The sequence below is a fragment of the Phodopus roborovskii genome, unplaced genomic scaffold, assembly GCF_943737965.1.
Source record: "Phodopus roborovskii unplaced genomic scaffold, PHOROB, whole genome shotgun sequence".
NCBI lineage: Eukaryota > Metazoa > Chordata > Mammalia > Rodentia > Cricetidae > Phodopus > Phodopus roborovskii.
Window position 1 is genome coordinate 36,797,108 of NW_026126525.1, and position 26,871 is coordinate 36,823,978.

Consider the following 26,871-nt stretch of genomic DNA (forward strand, 5'->3'; position numbering starts at 1 on the left):
AAAGAGCAGACAGGCATGGTCTTTATAAAGGGTACAGGACTCAGAAAGGCTTTGGATTTGGTTGCTGGCCCTGAATCGTTGAAGGCAGGCTAGGGGAAACACCTGGTTCTGGAATGTGGGTGGGTCTCAGTTTACCAACACTTGCATTGGCTAAGGTTTACCTGAGAAATATACTTAAGTTATGTGAAGAGTAGTTCCAGATTTATTAAAAAATATGATGTTAGAATAGCAATGAATTTTCTGCTTACATTCCCCTTATTTTAGTTTCATACTTAGAAAACAGTGTCTGTTTTCTAATTTTGAATTTTGAAATCATTCAGGACCCATATAAAATCTAATTTTATGACTCTGGAACTCTGAATTAGAATGGATAAATTTGTACACCCCAAATTCCAATTCCTCATGATTAGAATATGGTTATCCAATAAGTCTTAAAAAGTTTGAAATCCATTAAATCAACTATTTTTTCAATAACACTTCAATAAATAATGAAATAATATGTAGAAGTTAGTATTCACTATTTCACATTTCTAATAATATCTCAAATAAAATTGATTGCTCTAGAGTTGCTGGAATGCTTGTTATATGAATGCCTGTCACTTTAAAGACATGTATCATACTTTGTATTCCATCTTTCTACCTCTTTTGAAAGGTGTCTCCCCATCATGGCACTGAGAGAAAATCACAGTTATTTCTCTTCTTTGTTATGAGCAGGACTTTTCTTAAGATTTTTTTCTTTGATTTTCACATATTTGAATTCTATAAGGAATTGGAAATTGATCCTAATACTGGAAAGTGCTCTGAAGAATGAGCAGTCAATAATGAGTCCCTGCATAGATTTGGCTAGGGTCTCCATAGCTATATAGGACTAGCTAAAAACATGCAAGATAGAAAAAGGGACGATTCCTTTGAATTGTTTCTAAGGTAGTTCTGGGGCCAGGCTGCATGTTAAAGATTTTGGAAAAGAATTCTGAAAGACTTTTTTCCCCAAGAGAAATTTAAATTATTATGATTCATATCAATTTTACCATTTACTACAACTACAAATCACCATACCAGGTTCCAGATTAATACAATTAAATTCTGTTTGAAAAAGCCATGTATAAATCTCCTAATTGTAAGCTTCCATATATTTATTAAGGTTTTGAAGATTTTAATTAGCATCACCTTACAACAGGGTATTGTGCTTTCCCCCATATTAATAAATCACGAAACCAGCATCCTAGTGTCTGAGTTTTTAGTTATGTATGTTCAGAGATTCCCCCCCCCACAATCAAAAAAAAAAATACAGGCTATGGACATTGCTATTAGTTGCTCACAAGAACTTAATGGTAAGACTCATTACATACATTTATTACAGGTCATGGAAAAACACAGCAGGTACTGAACTAGAAGGTTTCTCCCTGCTGGGTAGTTTTCTTAGGGACAGAAATTGCTGTGTAGGCAGTATGAAGAGAAACTTCAATAGTCTTCCATAGCTCTGTACCTTGTGAGCTATAATAGATACTGATGTGGCAAGATATGGTCATTGGTACAGCAGTGGCATGATGGTCATTGAGATAACCAATGGCTTTCCAATTGGAGTTACAGCCTACTTCAAAGGAGGAAACAAATGCCTGGCTCAGTAAGTCTGGCTGTAGAACTGGCCATATACCCTAGAGGGAAACTGACTATTACTGTTTTGTTAAATAGACATAGGATCAAGATGCTTTCTGAACACTCACACCAAAAGATTAGAGCAGTTCACCAGAGTAACTTTTTTCTTTGTATGTGGACAGTGTTTAACCAGAGGCCCTATAACTGGTCAATACATAGAAAATAAGTGACTATGGGATACTTAGCCCTAAGTGGGACAGGTATATCACACACTCTTCACCAAAGGCTTGGTATTCATTGCATAAGAGAAGTGAAAAAGAGTGGCAGGCTCAGAACACAAGGAACACTGCTAGAAATCAGTGTCTATGTACATGACTGAACAACTGCACTCATGAACTCAAAGCAGCTGTGGCTGCCTGCATAAGACTTATAAAAATTCAAGCCAAACAACATGGAATGAGAGGCTACCCTTAGCTTGACAGCTATAAGCAATTAATAGCTTCTTGGGGAAGGAAAGTCCAATTTTTCAAGGGTATGCCCCTTGGTAGTTTGCTCATCTCCAGTGGATGGTCTTTTACCCATGCTTAAAGGTGGAGACTAATTAGATTCAATGGATTATAAAGAAAACATAAATATATATGAAGTTCATGGGGAAGTGATAGATGAAGGGTAGCAGGAGGAGAAAGAGAAGGAGATATGATCAAAACATTTTTAAAAGTGAATTCTATAACTACCTTAGTCATCATATTGACTTGTGCTTCTTTACTGGAGACTGTGAATAAAATATCCCACTTTGTGATCATTGAATATTTTTAGTATGATGAATGTTTGCAATTAAATCCTATTTACACACTTGCTTAATAAGATAACAGAAAATTACCCACACTTTAATTGATTTCTTTTTTCAGGCCTGAGACTAAACAGGACCATAAATTATGATCAGTTGAATGCCTTATGCCACATTAGAGGACTAAAAAGCATGTAAGTTACTCTTGACTTTCCTTTTCTGTCATAGAGAAAGCAATACTCCACCTGCTTAGAGATAAAGTTAATGAGACTGTGGTTACTCTCATAGGTACCTGATTTACTGTATGGATAAATACATTTGAAACCTAGGGTTAATTCTATATATTGAAAATATTCACATATTTTAAGGAAACCATTTCAGTATGGAATAAACATAACTCATTACAAACTGGGTCCTTTTTAGTACTCAAAAACAGTCATAAAGAGAAAGACTAAAATGGTTGAAAACACAAATACTGAGTGAATAAAGCACCCGAGATGGGCATAGGGACATTTGTTTGGAGTGCCCTGGAGAAGGGAAATAAAACTAGTCCTTTTGGGGCATGAGAATTGAACACAAAACTTTAAAATGCATTTTGCTGCTGTTTTTAATTGTTGTTCTATTGCTCTGAGAAGACACCATGACCAAGACAACTCTTGTAAAAAAGAAACATTTAGTTGGGAACTTGGCTACAATTTGAAAGGGTTAGACCATTGTCACCATGGAGGAAGCAGATAGGCATGTCCATGGAGCAGTAGTTGAAAGCTTCACATCACTGGTCTGTAATAAGCAGCATGTCTCTAGAAAGACATAATGCATGGGCTTTTGAAATCTCAAAGCTTCAGTGCCACAGTTCCTCCAACAAGATCACACCTGCTCCAAAAATACCTATCTCCTAATCCTTCCTAAAGAGTTTCACTAACCGCTCAATAAGAAGTCAAACAAATGAGCACATGGCAACTATTCTCTTTCAAAGTACCACTCACTGGTCCTTACAGGCTTGTAGCTATATAATAATACAAAATGCTTTGGTTTCAACTTCAAAAATCCCCATAGTCATTCATAGTCTCAATGCTCTCTCAGAGTCTCTTCTGAGACTCAGAATACTCAAGGCACTCTGTTAACTGCAACCCTGTATAAAAACAGAATCAAAAAGCAGATCACATATTTCCAACATACAATGGCACAGAATATACATTACCATTACAAAAAGGGAGGAAACCCTGGAAAAAAGCAAACTACAAATTCTGCTACTGCATGTCTGATCTTAAAACGTTTATTAGATGGCTCTTTCCTTCCAGATTTGCCAACTGCAACACACTTCTTTCTCTTGAGCTGGTTCCGCAGCTGGTTAGAAGCTCTCCTTGCCAAGTACCTCATGGCTCTGGCATGTCCAGCATCTTTAGATCTTCTGTGCAATCTAGACTTTACCTTATAGATTCACAAAATGGCCTCCCTGGGCCTCCATGTATAAATTTCTCTGTCACAAGCCTGGCCTAAGATGCTTTGCTTAACATAGGGAAAGACTCCACAAACTAATTCCTGTACTTTCTTATTTTTTATATTAATGTATTTTTTATTTTTATTTCACATATTGATCCCAGTTCCCCCTCCCTCCCTCCTTACTCTCCCTCCCTGTTTTCCTCTCTCCCACCCTCACATGCACCATGACCACCATCCCCTTCTATTCCCCCCCCCCACATGTAGGGTGATGCCCTCTAGGAAGGGTCATATAAATCTGTCAAGTCATTTGGAGTAGGGACTAGGACTTCTCTCCTGTCTCTAGGTTAAGGGAGTATCCCTCCATGGGGGATATGCCCACAAAAGTGCTTTTGTGCACCAGGAATACATCCTGGTTCCACTGTATGAGGTCACTTAGACTGCTCAGGCCTTCTAGCTGAGACCCATGTTCAGGGTGTCTGAGTCCCAGCTATCAGTCTGGGGGCCCATTAGCTCCTCCTTGTTCAAGTAAGCTGTCTCTATGTATTTCTGCAGCCTAGTCTTGTCCTCCATCTCTGCATCTGGATTCTAGTTCAGGTCAGTGTTTAGTTGTGGGTGTTTGCTTCTGTTTCCATCAGCTACTAGATGAGGGCTCCATGATGGTGGATAAGTTAGTCGTTGATCTCATTATCAGGGAAGGCCATTTATGGTAGCCTTTCCACTGATGCTCAAATTGTTAGTTGTGGGTCAATCTTGTAAGTCTCTGGACATTTCTTTAGGTTCAGTTTTCCATTCAAACCTATAATGGCTCCATCTTTTATGGTATCTCTCTCCTTTTTCTGTCTTCTATTCCTCCCCTAACTCAATCTTCCTAGTCCCACATGCTTTCCTCTCCTCCCCATCTCCTAGTTCCCTCTCCACTCACTGCCCTCCCCACTCCTCATGGTCTCTGGAGAATGCGACCCTTCCCCCTTCTGTGAGGGACTTTATATGAACTCTTAGAATCTCCCTTGCATCCTAGTTCCTCTGGTGGTGTGAATTATAGGCTGGTGATCCTTTGCTCTATGTCTAAAATCCATATATGAGTGAGTACATACCATGTTCCTCTTTTTGTGACTGGGTTACCTAATTCAGGATGTTTTTTTCAAGTTGCAACCACTTGCCTGCGAATTTCAACATTCCATTGTTTTTTTTTTTTTTTTTTTTTTTTTTCCTGCAGGGTAGTATTCCATTGTGTAGATGTGCCCCATTTTCTTTATCCATGTTTCAGTTGAGGGGCATCTAGGTTGCTTCCAGATTCTTGCTATTACAAATAATGCTGCTATGAACATAGTTGAGCACATGCTTTTGTTGCATGGATGTGGATCATTTGGGAACATGCCTAAGAGGGGCATTGCCAGGTCCTGAGGAACTGCCATACTGATCTCTAAAATGGCTGTACAAGTTTGCATTCCCACCAGCAGTGGAGGAGTGTTCCCTTCTCCACATCCTCTCCAGCACAGACTGTCATTGGTGTTTCTAATTTTAGCCATTCTGGCAGGAGTAAGATGGTATCTCAAAGTTGTTTTGATTTGCATTTCCCTGGTAGCTAAGGATGTTGAGCAATTTCTTATGTATCTTTCAGCCTTTTTGTTTTCCTCTATTGAGAGTTCTCTATTCAGTTCTGTACCTCATTTTTTAACAGGGTTATTTGGTGTTTTCTTGACTAATTTCTTGAGTTCATTGTATATTTTGGAGATCAGCCCTCTATCAGATGTAGAATTGGTGAAAGTCTTTTCCAAGTCTGTGGGCTGCTGTTTGGTCTTGTCAACTGTGTCCTTTGCCTCCCATTTATTAATTGTCAATCTCAGTGTCTGTGCTATTGGAGTTATATTCAGTAAGTGCTCTCCTATACCAATTTGTTCAAGGCTACCTCCCACTTTCTCTTCTAGGAGGTTCCTGTACCTTTCTTCACTCTAAATCCAGAACTAGGTGCTCTAAACTGACTAGTTATTATGCTTGTTAGGGCTGGAACCTAGCTCCATCATTCAATTACATTTGCATAAGCATTCTGTTGTTGATTGTTTCCTTTGCTGCTTAAGCTTTCCTTTATTTTTCACAAGTTGGAAGTCTAGTTGGTTGGGGTTTTGCTATGAGGGCATCACTCTATTCCATTTGAAACAGTTCTTTCTTTAAACATTTTATCACTTTGAGCATAGGCTTTGCCTGCAGTAGTACATTTCATGCTGCTCTCTCTCTCACACACACTCTCTCTCTGTCTCTCTCTCTTTCTTTCACTGTCTCTTTGATGTATATTTTAAATTTAAATTTGGAACAAGAATGTTTTACATGCCAATCTAAGTTCCCCCACCCTCCTCTCTTGCCCTGTACCCACCCCTTGCAAACTCCATCTCATCCCCTTTCTCCTCCTCAGGGAGGGTGAGACTTTCCATGGAGGATCTTCAAAGTCTGTTACATCATTTGGGACAGGGTCCAGGCCCTGTCCCATGTGTCTAGGCTGAGAAAGTATCCCTTTATGTGGAATTGGCTCCCAAAGTCCATTCAAATAGTAAGGATAAAAATTCATTAACTACCAGAGGAACCATAGACTGCCAAGTCCTCCTAACTAATACTCACATTCACAGGGTCTGGGAGTCCTTTTCTGGTTTCCCAGGTATCAGACTAGGGTACTTGAGCTCCCTCTTGTTCAGGACAGCTGTTTCAGTGGTTTTCCCCAGCCTGGTTTTGACCCCTTTACTCATCACTCCTTCCTCTCTGTAATTGGATTCCAGGAGTTTGGCTAGTGTTTACCTGTGAGTGTCTGCTTCTGGATAAAGGCTCTAGGATGACACATTATGTAGTCATCAATCTCATTATTGGAGAAGGACATTTAAAGTAGCCTCTCCACTATTGCTTAAATTGTTAGTTGGTGTCATCCTTGTAGATCTCTGGACATTTTCCTACTGACAGATTTCTCTTTAAACTTATAATGGCTCCCTCTAATATGGTATCTCTTTTCTTGCTCTCCTCTATTCTTTCCCTGGTGCAATCTTCCTACTCCCTCATGTCCTCCTCTTTTTTCTTCTTCTCCCCTTCTCTTTCTCTTAACTCCCTCTCCCATCCCACTGTGTTCCCAGTTTGCTCATAAAATCTTTCCCCTTCTGTGGGGGACCATATAGGTCTCTCTTAGGGTCCTCCTAGTTTCCTAGCATTTCTGGCAGTGTAGATTGCAGACTGGTAATCATTTGCTCTTTGTCTAAAATCCATATATGAGTGAGTATATTCAATGTTTCTGTTTTTGTGACAGGGTTACCTCACTCAGGATGGTAACTTCTAGTTCTAACCATTTGTCTGCTAATTTCAAGAGTCCTTTGTTTTTTAGTGCTGAGTAGTACTCCATTGTGTAAATGTACCACATCTTCTGCATCCATTCTTCAGTTGAGGGGCATTTATGGGCATTGCTTCTACGTTCTGACCATTACAAATAGTGCTGCTTTGACATAGTTGAACAGATGTACTTGTTGTATGAATGTTCATCTTTTGGGTATGTGCCTAGAGTGGGATTGCTAGATCTTGTGGTAGACTGATCTCCATTTTGCTGAGGAACCGCCATACTGATTTCCAAAGTGGCTGTACCAGTTTGCACTCCCACCAGCAGTAGAGGAGTGTGCCCCTTTCTCCACATCCTCTCTAGCATAAAAGGTCTTTGGTGTTTTTGATTTTAGCCATTCTGACAGGAGTAAAATGGTATCTCTGAGTTGTTTTGGTTTGCATTTCCCTGATGGCTAAGAATGTTGAGCACTTTCTAAAGTATTTTTCAGCCATTTTGGATTCTTCTATTGAGAGTTCTCTATTTAGTTCTATACTGTACTTTTTAATTGGATTATTTGGTGTTTTGGTAACTAGCTTCTTGAGTTTTTGTATATTTTGAAGTTCAGCCTTCTGTCAGATGTGGAGTTGGTGAATGTATTTTGACATTCTGTGGGATGGTGTTTTGTCTTGTTGAATGTGTCCTTTGCCTTAGGGATGTTTTCACTTTCAGGATGTCCCATTTAGTAATTGTTGATTTCAGTGTTTTCTACTGGTGTTTTGTTTTGTTTTTGTTTTTGTTTTTTTTTCTTTTTCAGGAAGCAGTCTTCTGTACCAGTTAATTCAAGGATACCTCCTACTTTCTCTTCTAAGAGATTGAATGTGGCTAGATTTATGTTGAGTTCTTTGATCCATTTGGACTTAACTTTTGTACATGGCAATAGATATGATGGATCTATCTACAGTCTTCTACAAGTCAGCATCCAGTTATATCAGCAGAATTTGTTAAAGATGCTTTCTTTTTTCTATTGTATAAGTTTAGATTCTTTGTCAAAAATCAGGCTTTCATAGGTGTGTGGGTTAATATCAAGGTTTTCAGTTTGATTCCATTGGTTTACCTGTCTATTTTTGTGCCGATACCAAGTGTTTTTCAGGACTATAGCTCTATAGTAGAGCTTGCAGACAGGAATGGTGATGCCCCCAGAAGAAGTTCCTTTATTATACAGTATTGCTTTGGGTTTAAGTTGAGTATTGCTCTTTCAAGGTCTGGGAAGATTTGTGCTGGGATTTTGATGGGGATTTTATTGAATCTATAGATTGCTTTTGGCAAGATCTCCATTTTTACTGTGTTGATCCTGCCTATCAAAGAGCATGAGAAATCTTTACATTTCCTGGTATCATCTTTAATTTCTTTCTTTAAAAACTAAAAGTTCTTATTATATAGAACTTTTATTTTGTTAGCTTTACCCCAAGATATTTTATATTATTTGTAGGTATTATAATGGGTATTTTTTTTTCTGATTTTCTTCTCAGCCCCTTTATTGTCTACTGATTTTGTTTTAGTTAACCTTGTGTCCTTCCACTTTGCTGAAGGTGTCTATCAGCTGTATGAGTTCCATGGTAGAGTTTTCAGGTCACTTATGTAAACTATCATATAATCTGCAAATAGTGAACGTTGGACTTCTTTACTTTCAATTTGTATCCCTTTTATTCTCCTTTGGCTGTCTTTTTGCTCTAGCTAGAACTTTAAGTACAATATTGAAGTAATAAAGAGAGTGGGCAACCTTGTCATATTCCCAATTTTAGAGGAATTACATTGAGTTTCCCTCCATTTATTTTGATGTTGGATGTTGGTTTACTATGTATTAATTTTATTATGTTTAGGTATGCTCTTGTTATCTCTGATCTCTCCATGACCTTTATCATGAATGAGTATAGGATTTTGTCATAGGCTTTTCAAGCATCTAGTGAGATGATCATGTGGTTTTTCTTTTTCAGTTTGTTTGTGTGGTGGAAAATACATTGATGTATTTTCTTATGTAGAACCATCCAAACTTACTTGGTCATGGTGGATGATTTCTCTAATGTGTTCCTTAATTTGATTTGCCAGGATTTTATTGAGTATTTTTGCATCACTATTCAAAGAAATATTGGTCTGTAGTTCTCTATCTTAGTTTTGCCTTCATCTGTCTTGGGTACTAAGGTAATTGTAGCCTTGCAAAAAGAGTTTGTCAATAACCCTGCTGCTTCTATTGTGTGGAACACTTGGAGGAATATTGGTCTTAGCTCTTTGAATTTCTGTTAAAACTCTTCTCTGAAACCATCTGCCCTGTTTTTTTTTGTTTGTTTGTTTTTGTTTTGTTTGTTTGTTTGTTTGTTTTTGTTTTTTTTTGGTCGGGAGACTTTTGATGACTGCTTCTTTTCATTAGGGGTTATAGGTCTGTTTAAATCGCTTATCTATTCTTGATTTAATTTTGGTGAGTGATATCTGTCCAGAAAATAGATCATTTCCATTTAGTTTTCTAATTTTGTGCAGTACAGGTTTTTCAAAGTATGACCTGAAAATTTTCTGGATTTTCTTATTGTCTATTGTTATGTCACCCTCTTCAATCCTTATTTTGTTAATTTGCATATTCCTTTTCTGCCCTTTGGTTAGTTTGGATAAAGGTTTGTGCATCTTGTTGATTTTCTGAAAGAGCCATCTCTTTGTTACATTGATTTTTTTGTACTGTTTTCCTAGTTTCTAACTTTATTGATTTCAGCTCTCAATTTGATTATTTCCTGTCTTCTACTCCTCTATGGTGTGTTTTGTCCTTTTTGTTCTACAGCTTTCAGTTGTGATGTTAATTCCCTAATGTGACTGTTCTTCAGTTTCTTCATGTGGGCATTTAATCCTATGAATTTTCCTCTTAGTACTGCTTTCAAATTGTCCCATAAGTTTGGGTATGCTGTGTCTTCATTCTCATTGTATTCTTAGGAAGTCTTTAATTTCTTTATTTCTTTCTTGACCCAGTAATGGTGCAATTGTGCACTGTTCAATTTCCATGAGTGTGCAGGCTTTCTGCAATTTGTGTTAATGCTGAATTCTAACTTTAAAACATAGTTGTATGATAAGCTTATCCAATATTTTTGTACCTGTTGAGGTTTCCTATCTTGCCCTGTCTGTGGTCGATTTCAGAGAAGGTTCCATGTGTAGCTGAGAAGAAGGTATATTCTTTTGTTTTTGGACAGAATGTTCTATAAATGTCTGTTAATCCTGATTGGGTCATAATTTCTGTTACTTCCTTCGTTTCTTAGTTAAGTTTCATCTGGTGAACCTGTCTAGTGTGGAGAGTGGGTGTTGAATCTCCCACTATAAAAGTGTGTGAGGTTTTTTTGCAATTTAGTTTTATGTGAGTTTTAGTATTGTTTCTGCTACGGATGTGGGTACCTTTGTATTTGGGGCATAGATGTTCAGAATTGAGACTTCCTTGTGATGGATTTCTCATGTGATGAATAAGAAATGACCTTCTTCATCTTTTTTGATTGATTTTAGTTTAAAGTCTAATTAGTCTATGACTTTTTATAGGCAAGTTATGACCATTAATATAGAGAGATATTAATTGATAAATCTTGTTTGGTTTGAATTTGCTTTTGTTTGTGATATTATGTGTGAATTTCTCTCCATTTTCTTTCTTTCTTTCTTTTTTTTTTCTGTTGGTAAAGTGGGATTAACTATTGCCTATGCTTTTGTGCGTGTAGTTGCCTTTATGTTACTTGGCCTTTTTCCATTACTGCTCTTAATATTCTTTATTTTTTATTTTTGGTGTTTTGATTATTATGTGGAGAGGGGACTTTTTTGTGGTCCATTCTATTTTGTGTTTTGTAAGCTTCTTGTACTTTCACTGGCATGTCTTTCTTTAGATTGGGAAAGTTTTATTTTATGATTTTGTTGAATATGTTTTCTGCACCTTTGAGTTTGGTTTCTTTACCTTATTCTATGCCTAATTTTCTTATGTTTAGCCTTTTCATAGTGTCCCATATCTCCTGGATTTTTTGTGTTAGGGATTTGTTGGATTTATGATTTTCTTTGGTTGGTGAATTTATTTCTCCTAGTGTATCTTCAGTGCCTGAGATTTTCTTCTCCATTTCTTATATCCTCTTGGTTATGCTTGCGTCTGTAGCATTCCCTCAGAGTGTTTTTTTTGTTTGTTTGTTTTTTTTTTTTTTTGTTTTTTCTTTTCTTTTTTGGTCTTTACTTCCACTTTCCACCCTTGCACTGTTTGAATTGTTTCTTGTAATTTTTGTTTTGTCTTTTCTTCCATTTCTTTAAAAGATTTTCTTATTTCCTCTTTTATGGTCTCTATCTTCTTCACGAAATTGTTTTTAGGGTCATCCTTTTCTGCTTCATCTGTGTTTGGATGTTCAGGTCTTGGTGGTGTGGAGTCCCTAGACTCTGGTGTCCTCATATTGACTGTGTTCTTATACTGTTGTCTACCCATCCCTTCTTCTAGTGGGGTCTCGCTCTCTCCTGTACAGGACCAGGATTCTCTTCTGGTGGATGCAATAGTTGCAATACTCATATGGCTCTCCTGGCAGACTCTGGATGAGCTGCTCTACTTGGATGGGTTACCCCATACACAGCCCTCAGTCCTCAGGAGGTTGTGAGCATGGCACTGGAAGGCAGGTTCCTCCAGTGGGTGGAGGCCGGACCAGAATGCTGGCAGACTCTAGACTGGTAGGCTGGACACAGGCTCAAGCTTACCCCCTCCTGTGGGGGTGCAGGCAGACTCTGGATGGGCTGCTCTGTGTGGACTGGCTCCCCAGCATGCAGTCCCCAGTCCTCAGGAGGCTCCCTCATTTTGCTTTAAACTGTATAGCTTCTATTTCTTTTTTTTTTTTTTTTTTGTTCTGCTTGTTCCTTTTCATTGTAGATTTTCATAAGAATGATTACTACATATATTTGTCACTGCTAGGCTGTCTCAAAATCTTTACCATTTACATTAATCCATTTTCTTTTTCTATTTAGCCTCAGGTAGGTTTTTAGGACAAGGTTCTTTGCCAAAATAGCACAAGAATGTTCTGTAGGTCATTTACCAATATTCTTTTCTTTTGAAACCACTGGAGCAAAGCTTTCACAGTCCAAATCACCCTCTATTAGCTTCTATGTTCCTACTAGAATAAACCATTAAGTTCCTCTTAAAGTGCTCAACTCCTTTTCTAATCCAAAGTCTCAAAATTCCCCATACTCTCCAACAAATAGTTTTGTCAGGCCTATCATAGCAATGATAACTATTTTTGTCTCAAATGCCATTTTATTGCTGTGAAGAAACATTATGATCAAGGCAACTCTTCTAAAATAAAGCATCTAATAGGCTTGGTTACAGTTAATTATGGTGGAAAGCAGACAAGATAGGCAGGCTGAAGGCAGAGAGCGAGAGAGAGAGAGACAGAGACAGAGACACAGAGAGAGAATGGGCCTGGTTGGGCTTTTGAAAACTCAAAGCCTACCCCTACTGACACCTCCTCCAACAAGAACATACAAGGCCACATGTAATTTTCTGAAACAACTCATCAACTGAAGATCAAGTATTCACAAATATGAGACTATGGGGATCATTATTATTCAAATCACCACAGCTGCAATGCCTTTCCTTCATTTGTACTTTTGGAACTTTAAAGTCATAATAACTGTCCACATATAACCCCCTTCCTCACTTTCTTCCCTCATGTTTATGTTAACAAAATTCCTTGAATTTACAGATTTTTTTTAATCTCTTCTTTAAAGTACCTCTTAAAGTCATTATTTGATTAGTATTTCAGACACATTTTTAGGAATTTTTTGAAAATGAGAAGTAAAGAATTAAGCATTATGTTTGGCTGCTTGGGTTGTCTCTATCTTGATAAAACACCATTTGAACATTAACAAGTTATGTCTATAAGTCAGGAAGATGACCCAATGATTTCATATCAAGAGATTTATGGTTCTAAATTAGTTTTGAAATAAGTGTAATGAAGATTGGCTAGAATTGTGCTATAATATAATTAATTAGAAGATCACTGAGTGAATGAACTTTTTAATTAGATGAAGGACTTAATGTTAAATTTATTGGCATCTTTCCATAGCATGTTCTTTAACTTTATGTGTGTCTTGTGCATAATTTCCATATATTTAGCTAGCTTACATATCATTCTTCACCTGTTCTCATATTTCTTTCAATTTTCATTGAGAAAATGTATAGATATTATTTGAAAGACAAGTTCTGGTGGAAACTATAAGAAGTCAAATGGATTAAATTTTCATGACTTATTTAATTTAGAACAATAATATAAATTTCCTTAGGATAAATATATAACTATAATTTATTGGTGAACATTTTATTAAGAGCTTGAGGAGAATATATGCCCAAAAATATTGTGTGGAATATTTCCATCTAGCATGAATAAATAATAAGCCCTGGTAGTTTACTTTGATAAACCTCTGTTTTTTTTCTTTTTTGTTCTCCCTTCCTTCCTTCTTTCCTTCCTTCTTTTTTCTTTCTTTATTTTTTATTTACTCTCATTATGGTTATATATATATATATATATATATATATATATATATATATATAGTTTGTTTTGTTTTGTTTTGTTTTTTCCTTTTGATGGACCAGTTGTTTCTAGGTTGGAATTTTAGGAGCCTACGAAAATTTTGTTCTTTTATTTTACCCTGAGTTGTTGGTCAGACATGTCCAGAGACAACCCTAAACAATATAGATATTGCCATTGTTCTTAGTTGCCCACTATAGCTTGATGGACAGAATGTTGTTGAAGAAACCAGACACTTTGAATGCAGATCATGGAAAAATACAGTTGGTACTAATCTGGAAGCTTCCTTTGCTTGTTTTAATAAACCAGTCTATACAAGGAAAGGACATTGGGTATCTTTGATAGAAAGTATTTTAAGGGCCAAAAACATCCTATCTTTTCTCTCTTTTATATTTCACTTTCTAGAGTCCAGTTGTAATAGAGAGAGGTTGCTATTTGTCATTAGGGAGTTGATATATATCAACTAGAATCCTAGGCAGAATTTCCTAGTTGCTTGACATGCACCCTTGCTTCCTGTCTCCCCTGTTAGACTGCACATACTCTAATAATAAAAAAGACCTAGTGTTGAAATCAAGACATCTACATTTACATAACATGGTTTTTCTTTACATAAACTTGGAAAGATTATTTAAACCTCATGGGAATAATTTCCTTATTCATAAATGATAGCTTTATGTCTAAATAATAACTCCAATATATAAAAGAAACACCAATTTTTATATTTATTTCAAAGACTTCTCTATATTTTTCTATACTGTGTCCTTTTCTTACTATACAGAGTTAGGTTCTATTTTTTAGTGTCCCTTGTATGTCACCAAATGCAGGTTTAAGGCTTCAGTATATGATATGGTTTTGTAGTTTTTGTAGTTATCAGTTTTTGTAGTTATCTACATGTAAAAAAATTCAAAAATTTAAAATGAGAGTATAGGTTTATGCCTTTTAGAAAAATAATTGTAGGATTGTAGGGACTGACTACATTGGGCTCCTGACATTTTAGTTTTTAAAATGTACTTTTAATGAGTGGGCCATAGATCCTTCTTTGAGGACATGCTTGCTTCAGTTTACCAGTTCCTGCTTTATTGTACCTTCTTTTGTACTTTAATCAATATCATGGTCCCTGTATATAGGAGACACAGTAGAAATATATGACCAGCATATTTTTTCTAACGTAGAACATGTATCACCAGTATCATAAGGGACTTTATGCCATTTTCCAAACCTAATACTTGATGCTTTCATTCTGCTTCTTGGACATATTGTTTCCAAATGTCAAGATCATAAATACTGGATTCATGTACATCATCCAATTTATGTTGAAAAATCCCAAGAATTAGATAAAGAAGATATCTGTCACACTTGTAGAAGGTGATAGACAAGAGGAAATCAGGTCTCCATTTTGGGAAGAAATCTTTTTAATCCACTCCAAAGATGATCTATCCATACCACAGTTTAGAATAATGTTCTAAGGTTTACACCATGGCTGTGTGTAGATAAGAAAAAAATACTTTTATAGTTCTTTGAGTCTCAAGTTCCACACATATGAAATGGGGATAAAAGTATTTAAACATTTAAATGATGTGCTATATTCAAATTGGTTAAAATAGTTCCTGACATAATAAGAAATATTTTTTTAGTTGGGTCACCATATCTCAGAAGCTTTCAAATCAGTTAAATTTTAATTTCTATCATATATCCCTCACATCCTAGTTATATGGTGTAAATAAACATTAAAGTAATTGTATCTTATATGAAAATAGGTATGCTTCAACATCAGTAGGTTATACAACTATGTAATGGAAACTTACTACAGTATATAGAATAGAACAAGTACTTAAAGATATTAACAGATGATTATTGAATGTGAGTTTCCAAGTATACATGTGGGAGTTTTTTTTAAATTCTCCACAGACATAAGTGGACAGATCTAAAAACTGAGTAGATACTTGATCAGTATATGTACATGGTGTGAGAAAAGAACTAAAATACCCAATGTATTAAACCACACTCATGTTTTAGTGTTTGAATCATGGTAAATAAAATGAGATATTAAATTACATGTTATTCATTTTGTGTGAAATAACAATACAGTGTTTTAGAAAATATAGCCCAGAGAAAAAGAAGTTGTTGCAAACATATGTATGTGTCATTGTTTGCACTGACAAGAAAACAAGAAAAAGACTTTTACTGAGGGATTTTTATATTCATCCCCATGAAGCAAATATTGCCCAAGATGTTTGTCAATGTTCAATCTGAAAAAAAATGGCCATTTTTACTAATTATTGAAATTAGATATCAAGAGGAATACTTGACAACATTTTATGGTGGTTGTCACTTGAAAACTGAATGAGGCAGATTTTCTAGAAACAATGGTTATTATCCAATGTTTTATGATAATTTCCCTTATTTCCATGGTTCTTCTGTATTGGTGTATTTAAAGTGAAAGAATTCATTCACAGTGGGGTGTTTAAAGAAGCTAAATCTACCCTTACCCACCAAAGGATTTATCAGTAAAAGATAACAGAAACTCCACTTACCAAAACCATACTAACTATTCCAGAATTTGGACTGCTGAGGATTTTCACATAACAGTTCTTTATTAAAGACCTAAAAATAGTGTACAAAGTTTTCATGAATCATTGCAAAGATTCAGAAAATTGCATTCTCTGGTTATAAGTATATAAATAGATGTCAGAATCAATTTGGAGAATTTTTATTATGCTATATTGAATTGAATTTATTCAATTGCAGAAATAAAAGGCTTGACATAAAATTGATACAGAATTAATATACTGAATTAAAGCTCTCTATAGAAAGCTATTGTATGTTATACTTACACTTTTCTCTCTCTTTTTCTAAGCAGGCATTCTTCGCTTAATTTGACAGCTCATAATACATTTATCAAGCAATATCGTCAAATATTCTTACCTGAAAAAACAACATTGCCTAAAATTTCTCAACTGGGTGAAAAAAGGTAAAATGTTTTCTTTTGAAAATGAAATTCATATATGTGTGCTTTTTAGAATTGACATGCATTCATATTACATAGTGCTGCTGATTTTCATAATGACAATTTTATTCAAGCATACAATATTCTGTGACACAGCTATCTCTCCATAATTCCTCTCTGCCCTCTCTTCTACTTTATTTCCCTAACCTCCCTTTCTAATTTCATTCCACATATGCATTTATAAAGTGATTTTATGTATTCATGTAAAATCTAGGATCCATAAGTGAAATAAAAAACTGTATTTTTTTTTTAGTTTGCCCATTTTACTTAATATGATAATCTTTAATTGCATCTGTTTTTACTAGAAACAACTTCATTTCATTTAGATTTTGACTTAATAAATCTCTTTTGTACATATTCTACATTTTCTTGTTCTAGCTATCTGTCAACTAGTTCAAGTATCAGCTTGACCCTTGTAAATACTGTTGTGATAAACATGGGTATGTGAATGCCTTTGCCATATGCTGGTAGAGAATTCTTCAGCTATAAACCTTAAAGCAGCACAGCTGGCTTATTCTATATTGAGTAGTTTGTATTCCATTTGATCCTCCCAAAGTAACATCTTATCCAAAAGCACAATAGTGCTGTAGTTTAATGAAAAGATTGGGGGAAGAGGGGCAATTCAGCTATCTGTAAGTTCCTTGTGCCACCTTATACCATAAATTAAGCCTAGCCACAATGGTACTTTATGAACCTTTCCAAACTGACTCAGCTTCCTGCTCTGTTAACCTGCTGTGGTGCTTCTTTCATCATTATAAACAATCCTTCTGGAACCATAGCTCACACCAACCCTTCCTTCTAGAAGGTACTTCTGGTTGTAATATTTTCTCATAGCAGGATAAAAGTAACTAATACTGTGTGCAAAATATATAACATAACAGGAAAACATACAACAATTATTTGTTTATGTGCCTGATCAGCCAATCAATTAGTTTAAGGAGCATGAGGATTTTCAGATATATTTCTGACACATTTGAGAGGAAAGCCCATTTCAGACTTAAACTATAATCTTGATAGCTACTTTTCTTCTATGAGTCTCTCTCATCTTTTTTTGGATTGTCTTCATTTTCATACTTCTTGTGGTGAATATGGACAGACTAAATTCATTTTCTTAAATTTCAGGTGAGGAGTGAGGCAGACTTTTAAAATAACCTGGGCAGAAACACACCAGAATTTATTGTTAATTAAATCACAGCCATGGATTATCATTGTGCTCTGTTTTGCTAGTACTGAATCACATGACTGCCATATAATAGAAAATGTTGTTGACACACTAAATAGAAACCACTGAGGTAAAGTAGGCACACAAGTAGAATCTATGAAGAAAACTAGTGATGAATATATAAAAGTTGGTGAAGAATTGCTAGAAGACACATAATTCAACAGAAGGTTAGAAATTTTAAAAAAGGCAATGCATTGGAAGATGACATGTTAGTTCAGTTTCTGTTGTGATAAAACATTACAACCAAAAGTAAATTGGGAGCATGAAGGGAAGGGAGAGAGTTAGGAGACAGAAAAAAGAAGAGGAGGGAAGAGGTGGGCATGAAGGAACAGGAAGGTTCAGATAGGGAAAAAAACTGAGGAGAGAAGAAAAGAGATACCTTAATAGAGGGAGCCCTTATGTGTTTAAAGAGAAATCTGGAACCAGGGAAATGTTCAGAGATCCACAAGAATGATCCCAACTAAGAATTTAAGCAATAGGGGAGAGACTTTCTTAAATGTCCTTTCCATATAATGGGATTGATGGCTAGCTTATATGCCATCATAGAGCCTGCATCTAGTGGCTGATGGAAACAGAAGAAGAGACCCACAGCTAAGCACAAAGCCAAATTCCTGGAACCCAGTTGTAGAGAAGGAGGAGTGATGAGCAAAGGGGTTATGAAACAGCTGACTTGAACAAGAGGGAGCTCATGGACCCCAGACTGATAGCTTGGAAACAAGCACAGGACAGAACTAGGCCATGCATGTGGGTGACAGTTAGGAGGCCTGGGCAGTGAATAACATTTACACCTAGTATATGAATGGACATTGGGAGCTCACTCCCCATAGAGGGATATTCTCTCAGCCTAGACACAGCCACAAATGATGTGATAGACTTTGATGATCTCCGGTGGTGAAGGCCTAACCCTTCCTATGGAGCAGAAGTGATATGGGATGGGGGTCAGTGGAGGGCATGGGAGAATGGGAGGGAGAGGGAACTGGGATTGATATATAAAATAAGATCATCTCTAATTTAACTACAAAAAAAAAGATAAAATAAGAAAAAAAAAGCAACTTGGGGAGGAAATGGTTCATTTGGTTTGCAGGCTAAAGTTCTTTATCAGGAGGGAAAGCAGGGCAGAAACTTAAGGCAGGAAATAAAGCAAATACCATAGAGCAACATTGTTTTTTGAATTGCTTCCAATGGCTTGCTCAGCCTGCCTTCTCATTCAACCCCGGACTGCTTCCCCAGGGGGTGGCAATATCTACAACAGGCTGATCCTTCACAGCAATTTTTATTTAGACAGAAAAGAAGAGATGATGGGAGATGTCATTCTGTAAATATGTTTCTCTTATTGGTTAATGAATAAAGCCCTGTTGGCCAATAGGAAAACAAGATAGGCAGAACTAGGAGAAAAGGAGAATTCTGGAGGAGGGAAGGAAGGAGGAGATTAAATATGTAGGACCAAGAGAACAGAAGTCCCAGTCCTCTCTCTGGTAAGGTAGGACCATGTGGAAATACTTAGATTAATAGAAATGGCTTAATATTTAAGACAGAATTAGCCAATAAGAAACACTAGCAACTGGCCAACAGCTTTATATCTAATACAGGTTCTCTGTGTGTTATTTGGGGCTTGTGCAGCTCTGAGACCAGGCAAAATAATCTTAAGACACAGACTTGCTTTTAGGTCAACAAGATGGAGGGAATTTCTAAATTGAAATTCCTTCTTCTAAACTATGCCCAGGTTTGTGTCAAATTGACAAAACCCAATCAGCACAGAAATTAATGAACTCTGAAACTCTATGTACAGTGAGGGAGACTATACAATCCTTATCTTGCATAGTGCTTTAAAATAAATCAATATCAGTATTGGAAAGAAGATAGCCAATTATTTGAATGCGGAGCTATATGCTAGACACAAACTTGAAAATATCTCTTTAAAATTTTTGGCAAGAGAAGTCAAAACTATTTTATGTGTTTTAGATACATATCAAAAAGCAGAGAAAGCAAAAGAAAAATATACACTGCCTTACCAAAAAAACAAAACAAACAAACAAACACAGGAAACATTGAGAAGGAAGAATATAGTGCAAATGGGTTCTCATAGGCAAGGGGGTGATTCAGGTTCAGTAGTGGTAATTTCAAAGAAAAAGGCATTGGGATATAGAAATATTTATATGGCTACTGAGGAAGTCACATTTTCTAGGATGATAAAAATTACCTTAGAGGACATGGTGGAAACAGTAGAATCACCTAAAGAGTTAAAGCTTAGAGGAGAGGGGTTCTCCTCTATTTAACCTCTACAAAACATGACTCAGATGTTTGTCATATGACAAATTCATTGGGCACAGCTTGCTCTGTTGCTGCATTTTAACAATTGAAAATTTAATTAGGAGTCTGAAAAAGGAAATTTCATAGATCACTGAGAGTGAAAAATAATCTTCAAGCCTCAGCAGAATTGATCCTTATTATATTACAAAACAAATCAATACAAACAAAAACACACAGATATGATTTATGTGTCCTGTGATCAGACAAGACACACTGAGGAAAATAGGAGTTTAAATTTTTTATATGTCAGAAAAATATTAACTAGAGAGATGGCTCAGTAGTTAAGTTCAGTTGCTACTCTTTCAGAGGACCTGGGTTCAAGTCCTAGCACCCACACTAGGCAATTCTCAATTGCCTATAATAACTCCAGTTCCAGAGAATGACACTCTCTTCTGTCCTCTGTGGGTACCAGCACTGTGAGATGTCTGCACAGACAAACATTCACATATATAAACATACACACATAATGATAAATAAATGTTAAAACAAAGAAAAACTGTGCAAATCATGTTCAATATTTATTTTTTTTTTAATTTAAATTTTAAACAAGTTTGTTTTACATGTCAATCCCAGTTCCCCTGCCCTCCCATACTTCCCTATCACCCCCTTCAAACTCCAATGCATCCCCTTTCTTCTCCCCAGGGAGGGTGAGGTCTTCCATGGGGAGTCTATCATTTGAGGCAGGGCCTAGGCCCTCCTTTATGTGTCTAGGCTGAGAAAGTGTCCCTCTATGTGGGATTGGCTCCAAAAGTTCATTAATATACTAGGGATAAATACTGATACATTACCAGAGGCCCCATAGACTGCCCAGTCCTCCTAATTAACACCCACATTCAGAGGCCAGTCCTATGCTGGTTTCCCAGCTATTAGGCAGGGGGCGGGGGAGAAGGTACAAGATCTCCCAAGCAAATTGGGTGAATGGAGGGAAGGAAGAGGGAGTTAGGAGAAAGAGAAGGGGAGAAGAGGAGGGGAGAGGTGGGCATGAAGGAACAGGAAGATTGAGACAAGGGAAAAATGGAGGAGAACAAGAAAAGAGATACAATAATAGGGGGAGCCATTGTAGATTTAATGAGAAATCTGGCACCAGGAAAATCCCCAGAGATATACAAGAATGAACCCGACTTACAATCTAAGCAATAGTGGAAAGGCTATCTTTATTGCCCTTCTATGATAATGAGATTGAAGACTACCTTATATACCATCTTAGAGCCTTCATCTAGTAGTTGATGGAAGCAGAAGTAGACACCCACAGCTAAACACTGAGCTGAACTCCTGGAATCCAGTTACAGAGAGAGAGGAATGATGAGCAAAGGGGTAAACACCAGGATGGAGAACCCCACAGAATCACCTTACCTGAACAAGCAGGAGCTCATGTTCAATAGTTATGATAGTGTTAATTATCAACTTGACAGAGTCATGAATCACATGGCTAATAGGCCTCTGGGTATATCTCTGGAGGGTTATCATTCTCACATTAATTGATTGGGAAGATCCATTGTAGTTGTTCCCTGGACCACTCCCTAGGCAGGTGTCTGTTAATCCTGACATTTGCAAAAGAAAAATCAGTTCCACAGTTTTGAGTCAAATTTGAAGGAAGCTTTAAACACTGATCAGAATGAACTCTGGTCAGGGCCACCTGGGATTCCAGGGAGTGGCCTCGATTCACTTTTTCAGGGGTTTAAAGAGGCAAATCTACATCCCCCCCCCCATTTCCCATCATGTCAAGTCAGGGTCAAGCATGCATCCTAATGTATTTTCTGCCTACATTTCCTGCCTCACTTCCCAACAGAGGTATTACTCCTTGCCGTCAATGACATAATGTTGGTTTTACTCTCAAACAAATTTTCATAAACTCCAAAAACACTGATGGCTTCCAGTGTTTCATGCCTGCACAAAATTCCTGGGCAAACCAAAGGGAGATTCTGAGATGGGCCTGGTGACCCATGCCTGTAATCCCAATTATCAAGAGGCTATCCAAAGGCAAGAGGATCATCACAGTTGGAGACACTACTTGAGCAGGGATATATAGCAAGACTATTTCAAATAAACATATGGAGTCTCTACTTCAGATGCATCTTGGGGACATGGCACTATGCTGCTTGTTCATGGATCATATAGTATATGCATTTAAAACTATAAAACCAGATACTTGACATGCTAAATAAATACTGCCATTGAGCTACAAGCCAATATACTCTGCCCTTTATTTACATATTTATTTATTTGTTTACAATTGATGTACAAAGTAATAGGTTTACATATGCCAATAAATTCTTTGTTTTGGATGTTTTATTCCCTATCTCTGTCACTTATCCCATCTTGTACACCTCCGTTCTTTTCAATGCTCTTTCTTTGTTGTGTATACTTAATACTTAATCTGTGATTCATCATCAGTATTATTTTTCTGGTCTTGTCTATTGGTATTCTATGTGTTTCTTGCATCTATATTGTGTGTCTTTCCTTAGTTTGGGTAAGTTGTCTCCTATGATCTTGTTGAAGACCTTCTTTATGCCATGGCCCTGGGATTCTTCTCCCTCTTTTGGTCTTTTTATGACACCTCTCATTTCCTACACACTCTTCTGCTGTGTTTTATTCATTCTTTTGTTTTAACTTTTCATATTCCTTGCTTGTTGTTCTACTTTATCTTCAAGTATTGATATTCTATCTTCTGCTTGATTCATCCTACTTATAAATCTTTTCCATAAGTTTTATAATTGTGTTGTTGAACTTTTCAATTCCATCATCATTTCAGCTTGAATTCTCTTCACTATTTCTGTATGTTTATTGAATTTTGTTCTTTAATTCCGGACTGCCTTCATCATTTCTATCCACCTTATATTTATGTTTCTCAGGCATCCATCATTATTATTAAAGTGTTTATTTTCTCTGCATTCCTTGGTCTGTTTTTTATTATTGTTTCTCTCTCAAACCTCATGAATTTTTTTGATGAAAATTTTAATTTTTCTTTTAGATTTTGTGATCTGGTGTCCAATTATCTTTATGAATATTGCTATAGGACTGCTGGATATTTTGTGGTGTGTGGTAAATATTGCCTTGATTTTTTCATTTTATTTGTGTTTTTGTGATGAGACTGAGAACTTCTTTTGTAGTTAGTGTCTGATACTGCCATATCAGCCTGAAACAGAGCACAGAATATGCAAGCGAGGTAAGACCCAAAAGTTCAAGATAGCTTAGGTGAAATAAAATTAGGGGGACACGGTGGGCAGGATTGACATGAAAGAGATGCATATTGGTCTCAGCCTGGAGAGTGAAAATACATATAGAGATTGGAGATATTACAAGGAGACCAGAATCAGGTAGATGTACTCAGTTATACTCTGGAGCAAGATGTATAGAGAGCATGGCTCAATGGAGAGGTTAGGTATTTTGTGAAAGGAGCCTGTTTCTTCTGGATAGGTTCCAAGGTACCTGGCCAGAAACTAGAGGCTGTGGCAGTATTGTAAATAGGCTGTCCATATTAAGCTGGATCCAGGCTTATATATGAAACTTTTGAGAGGGAGTATGGAGAGAAGGAACTGATATACCTTGCTGCAAGATATATAGTACCTGGCTAGGTAGAGAAGTTGGAGGTGGTTTGTTGCTGTTTTCCAGGAGTTGTTGAAGAATGTCCCCATGGATTCTGAAAGAAAACTGTACTTTTGTTAAATTTTGTATCAGATGACAATATGTGCAATAAGAAAATTTGGAAGTTTCTTTCTCATAATGTTTAAATAAAGTGCAACTAGACTCTGTTATCTCACATTAACTAAACATATATTGTTTAAAGAAAACAGAGGCAGCCTTTGGAATCCAAGTTTCCTGTAGCAGGCATTTTCTTTGGGGCTACCAACCAACTCCCAAATAATGACACAGAAACTTACTATTAGTTATGAGTGTTCAACCTTATCTTATAAGCTTGTCCCACTAGCTCTTATAAGTTAAATTAACCTGTATTTTTTCAGCTACATTTTGCCTCAAGGATTTTTCCCTTTCTTGCATTCCGTATTCCCTACTTCATGTCTCTCTGTCTGTATGTCTGGTCCCTGGTGTCTCCCTTGTTTACTCTCCATTATCTCCTCTCTAGCCTAGATTCCTCCTCCTACTTATTCTCTCTGCCCACCAGCCCACCCTATTTTCTACTGTCCCCCATTGAGCTTTTATTAGACCAATCAGTTATCTTAGGTAACAGATCTTTATATCACTAAACAAATGCAGTATAAACAAATGTAACACATCTTTTCATTGTTAAAGTAATATTCCATAACAATTTTGAGGTTTATAACTTACCCATGTAGTTGGACTAGTTTGTGAAATTTTTCTTATTCTGTGTTGTATGCCTTTAAATTTCATAATTTTTGGAAAGAAAAAAAGCATTTTGGTAATTTGCTTTGCTCTTAGCAGCCCACATCAATTCTACAGTATCCTCAAATGACAAATGCAGCCTACAGAGAGGTTTATTTGGCTTTATGTCTCATGATTCTATAATTCTGAATGCTCTGTCAGACATGTTACCAATCACTTCCAAGCTGTCCAACTATGCCAAAGCAAAGAATAGTCACTTAAACTTGGATTAAAGGCACTAAATGGTTAAAATAAGCTATTTGAATTGGAATTCAGAATTCTACTTGATGTAATATCAGTAAACATGTGACTTTCATGTGAATTAAAATGACAAATTACTTATCTGAAATACATTACTTGTACTTCTATATTATATTAATGTTTGGGGCACAATATGTTAATATATACTCTTTATTTTCCTAAAAAACATTTGAAAACATTCATTTTACTTAGTGAACCTATTTTTTTCTTAAATTGTAACATAGCTTTTGATGGACTGGAAGATTTGAATGTCTGTAAAATTGCTTTTCAAACTTTCATTTTTTAGTGTATCCCCACCACCTCTGTCTTGTATAATTTACCTATGCAATAGAGTTACTTCAAAGGACTGTTTATTTCATGCTACCTTGCATCTCTCCTCAGGATCATTAACATGTTTACGCCATGAGATAGCTGAAAGTTACATATATATTTTAAATTAGCATAATTGGTATTTCCTGTTTATGATCACAGAATCCATATTTTCTCTGAAGTTCTCAGGTTTATTAAATGAAATTCCATTTTATATTTAAAAAGCTATAGCCATAGTAATGTTATCATGTTCTAACAATAAATAATTATCACACTGAAATGAGATCACATGATCTTATCATTTATCTATTAATTTGAACAATGCATACTGAGCAGTAACTGTGTGCTAAATACAACTCAGCCTTGGTCTCTACATCAGAGCTTGGCAGTGTTGACAGGCTCTGAGAAAACAGTGATAATTGTAGGGATTGCTTGTCAAAGGATCTGACAGAAGGGTGGCATTGCATTAGATCAGAGAATGTCCAGGGGCCTCAAGTAAGACTTACCTCAATAAGTAACATTCCAGTTTCAGAAAAACTAACAGTTGGCCAAGAGATGGGGAAAAGAACAAAGAAAATCACAGGTGATGATACCGCTCACATTGTTGATTATCCAAATATCAGCAAGGCAATTTTAGTTGATATTAGAATTGTTTGATTTAGTACTTGTTATTAGGAAATTTTATTCATTTTTAAAAATAAAAATTTATAGATATTCTGTCCCCTGAGTTCTGAGATGGATATGGTGACTGGAAATAGGAGAAAAAGAAATATTTGGATGTTTTCTTTAAAAACAGAAGAAAGAAGTGCTATACAACACACCTCTCATCTCAGAGGTACTGAGAGAGAGGTTAGCCTGAACCTGAACATATGTCTGTTCACCACATACATACAATGCCCTTAGAGTCTGATCCCCTGCTATTTAATTATAGATAGCTATGAACCACCTTGTGGGTTCTGGGAATTGAATCTGTGTCCTCTGCAAGCACAGACAGTGCTCTTAACTCCTGAGCCATCTACCCATCTACAACTTTCTAGAATCTTTTTTTCTAAGAACATTGGTTCATAGAAGTATATAGAAATATCACAAATTGCCTTAGTGATGCACTTCTATTTCATTGCTATGAAGAGACACAATGATCATGGCAACTCTTATAAAGGAAAAACATATAATTAAGCAATAGGAAGTAGTCTGAGTGTTACCCAAGCAAAGCTTGTGCAAGAGAAACCTCAAATCCCACCCCTTCCTCCAACAAGGCCACACCTACTCCTACAAAGCCACACTTCCTAATGTCACTCTTTATGAGCTTATGGGGACCAATGCATTCAAACTATAACAGTGTTCAAAATCAAATACATTAGTGTACAAAAATAAAACTTGTGATGTAGTAGCACATTATGACAAAGAGATGACAATTTTAGAAATTTCAGATATGGGTAGGATTTCCCATAGAAGTCACAATTAAGTTTATATCTGATTCTTTAAAAACATGATTCATGTTTGCCATTTGAATGGTAACTCCAAATGAGAAAGGTGGATTATGCCAAAAAGTATGTTTACTATTGCCTCTGTTATGATGGTTTTGGTGTGAAACATGTAGGTGTAGGGGCTGGTACCAGTTCGGAGTTATTTTGCATGATACAGGCATTCTATCTTTGAGTTGCAGAAAATTTTAGAAATGAAGTTATACAGAGAAAAAGACAAGAAATAAGATCTATGAAGTCATTGAAGAATTGACACACT

At 36.3% G+C, this 26,871-nt stretch overlaps 1 protein-coding gene across 1 annotated transcript in view; it reads left to right on the plus strand.

The window, feature by feature from the left end:
* Cnbd1 (cyclic nucleotide binding domain containing 1) overlaps positions 1 to 26,871 on the plus strand; it is a 416,492-nt gene that overhangs the window by 20,599 nt on the left and 369,022 nt on the right. The window contains exons 2-3 of the mRNA XM_051198441.1: positions 2,505 to 2,577; positions 16,536 to 16,649. Of these exons, the coding sequence (XP_051054398.1) occupies positions 2,505 to 2,577; positions 16,536 to 16,649 (187 nt within the window). The remainder of the gene's footprint in view (positions 1 to 2,504; positions 2,578 to 16,535; positions 16,650 to 26,871) is intronic.